At 37.1% G+C, this 9950-nt stretch overlaps 1 protein-coding gene and 1 long non-coding RNA gene across 2 annotated transcripts; both read left to right on the plus strand.

Annotated features, from left to right (window-relative positions):
• The first annotated feature begins 203 nt into the window (after positions 1-203).
• On the plus strand, positions 204-3084 carry LOC139116501 (uncharacterized). Its single transcript, XM_070679116.1, has 4 exons — positions 204-344; positions 1412-1748; positions 2296-2391; positions 2841-3084. The coding sequence occupies exons 2-4, from the start codon at positions 1446-1448 to the stop codon at positions 3000-3002; spliced, it is 561 nt and encodes a 186-aa protein (XP_070535217.1). The 5' UTR covers positions 204-344; positions 1412-1445; the 3' UTR covers positions 3003-3084.
• A 3592-nt stretch (positions 3085-6676) lies between these two features.
• On the plus strand, positions 6677-9950 carry LOC139116502 (uncharacterized). The gene is made up of 4 exons (XR_011548319.1): positions 6677-6785; positions 7794-7965; positions 9177-9307; positions 9689-9950. It is a non-coding gene; the product is annotated as an uncharacterized lncRNA (long non-coding RNA).

A 9950-nucleotide genomic window follows, 5' to 3' on the forward strand; every position in this document is an offset into this window, starting at 1 on the left:
ATCCATTTATTGGGATTTTATGTGCACGGAATTGAAACCATTTTACAATTTAGTTTAAGAAAAAATGCTAATTTGTGCTCTATTTTATTCTTACGGTGATATATGTGAAGACCTCTTTATTTTATTTTGGTTTTCTACTATAATTGTTAATGTTTTCTGTTTCTATATATTAGGCGCAAGACTGAGGTCCAAATTTGATTCAAAGGAGGCAACGTTTTCCTTCGAAAATCGACTCATCTCTACAGTATCCAGACTGTCTACATACAAGAAATACACAAACGATTGTACATCTATTGTGTCACTTCGAGAGCGTCACGTCCAGTTACTTACTGCAATTAATATTGGTGAGTATCTCCATTCTTGGGAGACTTGTGCGATACAACTCTATATCTTGCATTACATGGCCTGCTTTCACTCTCATGTTCCTGATAAAAAGAATGTTGTCAGCTTCAGAATTGGAAGACAGCATTGCTGGTCACTTCTCTACAAAGGAAATACAATGAATGAAGTTCACTGCTTGCATATCTTCGAAATGATGGGCCAAAATTATCAGAAACCCCGTACGATAAACAGAAACATTATATGCTCGTTGTTCCAACATCGCATTTTAAAGTGTAGTGAAAGTGTGCTAAATCTGTGATACAGAAATTATCGAAGAGGTCGTTACATTAAATGAGGCCGAGGTTTTAATAATTTGTAAACATGACTGCTATTTTAGAGTGATTATGATCTGCTGTTCTATTCGTCGTGCAGTGGTCGAGATGTGCATAGCCCAATGTTTCATTATCTGTTAGGAACATTCTAAAAGGCAAATCACGCAAAGATCGGTAACCCTTCTCGAATCTTTCATCCAACATCTTTAAAGCGCTCCAAATGTCTTCCAAACAAACTTTCTCTGGGCGTGATAAAACGAACTTTGTATTTGGCAAGAACAGTCATTCACATGCCAGTGACGCGATTCATCTTCTCAAAGGTTTTTGCCATGAACACTGACTGAACATATGGCGCAAATAAAAGATTCATTCGATTGAAAACGTTACAGAAAATCGCGAATGAGAGAGTAGTGTTCAATATGGGGATATAGTGTACATTTCATGGTGTTCACAGTCTGTCCTGCCTTTATGGATGGACAGAAATACTGGTACAGAAATATTTAAGTCCATACTTGAAGTGAACTTTTTCTCGAAGAAAACGTATCTGCTGCGATCACCGGTGACGACGATTATTATCCATTTCATTGTGGCAATTCTCTGTACGATTGCATTTATGCGAGTAACGTTGTATGCCTATCTGCAGGTCTCCTTTTTAAAACTCCAATCTCAAATGTAAACGAAACATCGGTGAATTGTTCACTGACTCTACACGACGGGATCGGAAATGTAAAAAATATTTATAACTTTTATTATTGCAGAATGATTACAAGACTTACCTAACAACGACCCAAAATGAAACCTGCCGGTCTTCACGTCCTGTTTCTGTTGATGATTCTTTTAACGGCCGATATGGGCACCGCAGAGCACCGCGACTCAAAGACATGCGCTCGCTCCGAATGGAAGGTTTATGAGAATTCGATCGTCAACCTGGTGCTGGTGTCCGAACGTGAGTGCGACAGGATCAGTCGATTGCCAAATTTACTGCCAAATAAAACTCCCATTGGTTCCGGTGACTTCTACTTGGCTAGTGGTAATGTTGGTGGGGAATACAGAGCCGTTTTGGTCCCGAAAGAAGATGTCGAAACAGCCAATCTTGTAGGTGTACAGTTCTCGATAATGATGATAATGATGATGATAATGATGGTGGTGGTGGTATTTTTGTTGACGACAACAATGATGATGATAATTGTTGTGATGATGATGATGATGATGATAATGATGATAATGATGATGATATGTATTGTTATATTATTATTATTATTATTATTATTATTATTATTACCTTTATTATTATTGTGATTGTTGTTGTTGTTGTTGTTATTGTCGCCGTCGTCGTCACGTCGTCGTTGTCGTCGCACCATCATCACCTCTTTAATCATCATTATCATCACCACCACCACAGCCACATCAACCATCAACTACAACAACAACAACGACAACGACAACAACAACAACCTGCAAAAATATGTGTAATGGTACAGACTCCATCACATGTACAAGTAACGTTAAAACGGCAAAAGCACATATTCGGGGCTATTATAATTGCAGAGTTATCAGTTTTTTGCACGTTTTCTAAATCGTAGAGATAGTTAAACCACTAAGGGGCTGTGTTTTAACACAACTTCATTGCTCTATTCCTCAGGGTACACTAATCACTGACACAACTCTAGAGTGCATGGATTGTCACGTTGATTACTACAAGCACGATATATTTAAGGCAACGTGTAACCCTATATCGGTAAGTAGAGATTTTTGAGTGATAAACGTAAACGTCAGCTCTTATAATTATTATAATTATAATTATCTTTATTTCAGGATATATCATACCAAAAATGTACACAATCCCATAGACTTTTTAAAATACACAGCACACAAAAACGATACGATAATTATCGCCGTGTAAAGAAATTGAAAAAAAACTATGACAATGTATTGCAATTCACTTTTCTAAAAATAAATTGAGCAAAAACAATCATCAAGTTGAATATGAACAGGGAAGAATATGTATCCATATGTTATCTTATGATAGTAATGACTTCCTCTGTCTGTCTCTGACTGTCTCTGTCCGTTTCTGTCTGTCTGCCTAGGTCTTTGTCTCCAATTATGTTACCATAGTTCTCACTTTTCTAGCTAAAGTCATGATAAATTACATTGCTTAAGGTTAATTCATTTCTCTACTTGGCACAGAACTGTCCGTCTAGACTTGATCATGGTTTATATTTACGTAAGACGGGAACTGTAAGCGCCACCTATGAAGAGGATTGTTACTACAAACCGGAAGGAACAACTGAATATTACTACTGTTCAAGCACAGAGAATGTTAAAACTTCCTCCAATGTGCTTGTGTAAATGTTGACATAATATCTAAACACGTAGCAATATATGCTCTACTTGGAAATATAAACTTATGATCATAAAATGATACAATCCAGTTGCCTGTAAAATTGTATGTATGTATGTATGTATGTATGTATGTATGTATGTATGTATGTATGTATGTATGTATGTATGTATGTATGTATGTATGTATGTATGTATGTATGTATGTATGTCGTAGTATGGTATGTATGTATATATGTATGTATGTATTTATGTATGTATGTATTTATGTATGTATGCATGCATGCATGCATGCATGCATAAATGCATGTATGTATGTATGTATGTATGCATGCATGCATGCATGCATGCATGCATGCATGCAGCATGCATGCATGTATGTATGTATGTATGTATGTATGTATGTATGTATGTATGTATGTATGTATGTATGTATGTATGTATGTATGTATGTATGTATGTATGTATGTATGTATGTATGTATGTATGTATGTATGTATGTATGTATGTATGTATGTATGTATGTATGTATATCTTTGTATGTATCTATGTATGTATCTATGTATGTATCCATATATGTATCTATGTATGTATGTGTATGTGTGTATGTATATGTGTGTATGTAGGATAGATGGACGGATGGATCGACGATAGGATGGGTGAATGATTTTACGACAGAAAAAGAGAGTGAAGTCAGCGATTTTATTTACAATGAATAGTTAAAAATAATCTCTACGTCAATCAAAAGGACGAATTGTACAAGGTTACAAATTTACAATGGTGTGCAATGTGGATATATGTGGAGAGAGACTCACGTAGATGAAACGTCATAAACAACTACATCTGGCGAGTGTGTGATTAAGATATCACTATGGTCAGTGGTACACATAAACAACTTACTTATTTCTCAGAACATTGCAATAATCACACATGGTCAGGGTTATGTAATGATGAGTAAGTCATAAGCCATCAATTCTTTCAGAAAAAGAAATGCAATAGATATGCAGCCGATTTCATATCAACGTTTTCACAATTGCATGCACATCATAAACGGACGGCCTGTCTTCTTCTTAGATGCACACAAGATGTCTCTATAATCAAGACATAAAAATTACAAATCGTGTTTGAATTCTTGTAACTTTTTTCTCTATCATTTGCCTGTCTGTTCACAAGTAAGCAGTATATTAACCAGAATTCATAATGTTAATAGTGAACTCTCTCAGATGTCTTGTTATCGGCACATTTTGTGTGTATTTAAGAATACGACTTGAAGTATGTACAATAGCGGAGAGTGCGGCTGTCGAGGTTTAGAGAGAAAGATAATTAACATATATAACATATTAGTCTCGACCACTATTTCCTTTGTTTTTCTCGATCGTATGCAGTAGTTACTGGCTGGTCAATGCGAGTTTCATGTTCAGCCACAGGGTCCGGCGAGCAATATTCGTCTAGAAATTATGAATATGATCAATAAATGTCTTGTATTAAACTTTTTTTTATTATACAGCCTTACTGTGTCTAGTGTGTGCCTATTACTTTACCCTAGCTATCTGTGGATAGTATTTCAAAGAAAACAGTCTATATCTGTTAATTGCCCTCCCTAATCCCCTTCATTAATTTGTTCTGCCGATCGCCAACGCGGGGGCTTATCGCCCTGACCAAATACCTCGTTAGCAGCTCATAAGGTAGTAGCTGCTAACGAGGTATTTGGTCAGGGCGATAAGCCCCCGCGTTGGCGATCGGCAGAACAAATTAATGAAGGGGATTAGGGAGGGCAATTAACAGATATAGACTGTTTTCTTTGAAATACTATCCACAGATAGCTAGGGTAAAGTAATAGGCACACACTAGACACAGGTAAGGCTTGTATAATGAAAAAAAAAGTTTAATACAAGACATTTATTGATCATATTCATAATTTCTAGACGAATATTGCTCGCCGGACCCTGTGGTTCAGCCACCAGGTACGCGATCGGTCTGCAAAATATATTGGCCGTTTTTGCGGAGACTTAAAATACGGGTCTCATATACGTATAGCAAGAATACTTGGATTACATATTTTCCGTCAAAATCTTTCTTTGAAGGACAATTCTAAATTTCACCTCCCAAATATAGCATACTTGTAGCATTTTGACCCTCAAGGCTTCTAAAATGGCGGCGGCCAAACTGCCAATATTTCGACCAGTGAGACTTTTATAAATTTAACGTGTAAATTGTTCAGTCTCGTTCATATTGTAGTACGCAACGTCTCTTAAAACGGTATGCTATATTCACAGAGTGATTTCACTAACGCGGACTAGTATTTAGACATTCTAGCCATCTGCATCTGTAATTTTTTAGTCACGAACACACGCACATCCACTTCTCAGGCAGCAACGATAACTTTCGATTTTGCATTGAAATTAAGTAACAACATTGCTGCCGTTTACACATTGCAAGTGCTTCAAAATAATCTTGATTCAGCGAACTTCAGCGGAAGAATTCGTCGAATCCATTTCCGCGCATGCGTTATGATGAAAGTGGATTACATGCAAAAGTACATCACGCAGCACGGTATAAGCCTTTCTCGACATTTTTATTTTTGTTTTTGTTGCTATGATGTACAGCCCACACATATGATGTAGACCCAAATCTATCTAAAATGGGATTGACTATTTTGCACGATATAATTTGGTGATTCTAAAATAGCACCGATTCTCTTCAATCAATACTTTTCAGCAGAAATGTTGCACAAACAATGCTGTGAAAGTTAATTTTGAGTCGGCCATCAGTCAGTCCGAGCCCAATGTGAGAAAAAATGATCTACATAACATCTAAAATATCTAAAAATGTTATTATAAAGTTTTTACAATACGGCATGTTGTAATATATTACTGGTACTGCTTAGCATAAAGTTAAGTATACAACACAACACAACACAACACAACACAACACAACACAACACAACACAACACAACACAACTTAACACAATACGGTATATTGTAATATATTACAACCCAAATGTTTTCTATTTTCATTATGATCAGGACTGGTCGATCACAATCATAGAGCACGAATGTAAAACTAAATGTTCTTATAAGATTGTGTACAAGTCACATGATGATGTTCTTCTGCGGAGTTCTTGTTCTACTGCCCAAAGAATGTTGAAAGACTCATCTAACTTTTCCGCTTAGCGTCTACAAGTGTATATTTAGCTTGTCAACACAGCGTCTATACGTGCAAAATACACTATTATTGTTTACATTTGGATATCCCTGCATACAATTATCATCTGTCTAGCCAGAGTGCAGTCCTAATAAACTTCAGCCTCTACAATCAACTCCATAAGTAATTTAGCACTTCCCTTGTGTGTTCTAACAAAACACTCAAATGAGTAGGTTCTTTTTATCTACAATGTCATCTGCAAAACATAATGTAAAATAATATTCATGATGAAACGTTTTTGAGCAAAAATATCCACTTTCTCTGCATCAATTTGATTTGGATTTTATCTGCACGGAAAGTAAAAACATTCTGCAAAACAAATTCGAGAATAAATGCGAATATTTGCTCTACTTTATTCTGACAGAGACAAATGGGAAGACCTGTTTATGTTATTTTGGTTTCCCACTATTTATCTTATACATGTTTTCTGTTTTCATATCGGGCGAAAGACAGGGTATAAATTAAATGTAATTCGAATGAGACAAGGTTTAATTTGAAATAGACTCATCTCTACGATATCGACCTCTCAACACATAATTGAATACTGAAGCCTTTGTACGTTTATTGTGTCGCGTTCTGCAATTTTGGTGAGTATCTCAATTTTTGCGAGAACCGACTCAACATCTTGCATCGCATAGCCTGCTTTCGCTCTAATGTTCCAGATAACAAGAATAATACTGTCTGCTTCAGAGTCGAAAGATCTAATTTCTGGTCATTTCTCTGCAAAGAAACAAATTGACTGAAATTCACAGCATGCATATGTTCGAAATGATGGGCAAAAATTGTCGGAAACCCGGTAAAATACAGAGAAACATTATATACTCTTTACAGCATATTTTCAAGTGTAGTGAAATCTGTATGACAGGAATTATCGCAAAGGTCGTTAACATTAAGTGAGGCATAGGTTTAGATAATCTTGTGAACATTAGATAGATTATGATAGGCTGTTCAATCCGTTGTTCAATGGTCGAGATGCATGGCCCAATATTCAATTATTGTTAAAAGACATGATTAAAGAAAAATCACACCGAAATCAGTGGCCTTTCCAATTCTTTGAGCCAAGATCTTTAGAGCGTCTTAAATATCCTTTAAACAGAGTTGTTTAAGTCAAAATTTGTATTTGGCAAGAACAGTCATGCACATGCCAGTAACACGGGTCATCTTCTCAAAGATTTTTCCAATGAACAACGACTGTAAATGTGGCGTAAATATAAGATTCATTCATTACAGAAAATCGGGAATGAAATGTGCAGTCTTCAATAAGGGGAAACAGCGTACATTTTACTGTGTTTTACAGTCCCGACTGTATTGTTTGCAGGTAGATTCCGGTATAGAATTATTTGAGTCCATACTAGAAATGCATATATACCGGAAGAAAACGTCTACTGCAATCACAAACGACAACGACTATTCCCCTTTTTGTCGAAGGCAATTCTCTGTATGATTGCATTTGTGCCGACTGACGTTTTCTGCTAATCTGCTGGTCCTTTTTTAAACAACAGACTTAAATACAACGTTGATGAATTTTTCACTCCGGCTATCTCTTCACGATGGGATCGGAAATGTACAATATTTCGTTACTTTTATTATTACAGAAAGGATACCAGACTGACCTGACAACGACCAAAAATGAAACCTCCCAGTCCTCACTTTCTGTTTCTGCTGCTGATTCTTTCAACGGCCGATATCGGTGTCGCAGAGCACGGCGAATCGAAGACATGCTCTCGCTCCGAATGGAATGTTACCGAGACTTCAGTCAACAAAGAGGTAATGGTGTCCGAACTTGAGTGCGACAGCATCAGTCGATTGCAAAAATTAAAGCCCAATAAATTTCACATTGGTTCCGGTGTTTTCTAGTTAGCCAGTGGTGATGTTGGTGGGGAATACAGTTAAATAATAACACATGAGAGCGAGGGCAAGATCACGATTTATTGCCTGCCCAAGGGATTGTGGTCATGATCGAAATATTGATGATGCCCGAGCCGTAGGCGAGGGCATCACCAATATTTCGATCATGACCACCAGCCTGAGGGCAGGCAAAAAGTCGTGATCTTGCCCTAGCTCTCATGTGTCATTATTTTTATTACACCGAACAAACTTCTTCGAGTACAGTTCGCCTTTCTGCATGAGTCCGGACCTCAGCGTAAAATGTTGCCGCTGAAAGTTTGCCGATCTCCTCGGTGGCGTATCCAAATTTGTTGCTTGCATAGTCGCTGAACACAGAAATTGCATTCCTTGTTGCTATTTTCGTTCGTTTGCTGTTTACTTGCATCAAAATATCGTCTAACTGTGCCGGTGACAGCTCTGCATGACGTTTCGTAGCCATAGTTGCCGACTGCAAGTAGGCCTACAAGCGAACGACAATTTGTTACGCGCAGAAAGGTTGCGCAGTAAGTAAACTGACGTCATCTATGTAATATCAAATGCAGAGGGCATCATCAAGTTCGCAGAGGGCATCATCACGTTCTTTTACATGTCACGTGAGTCGTGTTTAACCAATGGCAGTGCACGCTGAATGAGTGAGGTGTAATGAAGCCATTTAGTTCCGAAGGAAGGTATCGAAACGGCCAATCTTGTAGGTGTATAGATCATGATGATGATGATGATGATGATGATGATGATATATTAGCGATGGTGGAGTGGTGGCGATGACAACATGATGATAATGATTACTGTTGTCGTTATTGTTATTTTTTGTTGTTCTTGCCATCAATATTATTATCATCATCATCGATATTTCATCGTCACCATCATCATCACCCTACCAATAATCAAATTAGATATCAAAAACAACAAATAATAAAAAAAATAACCACTTAATTGGCGTAAACACTGGCACATGCAAGAAAAATGTCAAAATGGCAACTCCACAATATGTGTGGCTTTTACAATTAAAGAATTGTGATTTTTATGGATTGTCGAGAAAATTCGACCAACAATGGCAGTGCTTAACTGAATTGCGTTGCTCTATTCCTCAGGGTGGACTTATTCCTGACACAAATCCAGAGTGCATGGATTACCATGTTGATAACGACGAGCATGGAATATGTAGCCCTGATCGCGATCAGCATGGAATATTGAAAGCAATATGTAGCCCTGATCGCGATAGGTAAGTAGAGATATGCCAGCTATAAGAGAAACATGTCTCCTTTTAAAATCGAGGTATGAATATTATCATCGTGGAATTTTGAACGTATATAGGATTTGGAAACGCAAAACAACACAATGGAATTCATTTTCCTCAAGTAGAGTGGAATATGTACAGGAACAACATTTATAATTGCTATAGTCTCTCTCTCTCTCTCTCTCTCTCTCTCTCTCTCTCTCTCTCTCTCTCTCTCTCTCTCTCTCTCCTTTTCTCTGTCTATCTTTGTCATGTTCTCTCGTTCTCCTATTAGATTACCCTTGTTCTGACTTTTCGACCTATCATTTGAATCAAAAGTGTAATTAGAAATTACTAAACATTACTTTATTACACCTCCTTGCACAGAATTGACCGGGCCCTGGTTCCTATTGGCGTAACATCTTAACTGTAAACGCCAACTATGAAGAAGATTGTTACTACATCCGGAAAGAACAACTGAATATTACTACTGTTCAACCACAGAACACGTTAAAACTATAACTTCATACTCCTAAAACCTAATGTAAACTTTGACGTTTTCTTGCGTTATTATGAAGTTTGATGTAATAGATATTAGGTAGCACTGAGCATCTTCTCAACTTGGAGAAATAAAAGCATGATCATTAAA

The sequence above is a fragment of the Ptychodera flava genome, chromosome 17, assembly GCF_041260155.1.
Source record: "Ptychodera flava strain L36383 chromosome 17, AS_Pfla_20210202, whole genome shotgun sequence".
Taxonomy (NCBI): domain Eukaryota; kingdom Metazoa; phylum Hemichordata; class Enteropneusta; family Ptychoderidae; genus Ptychodera; species Ptychodera flava.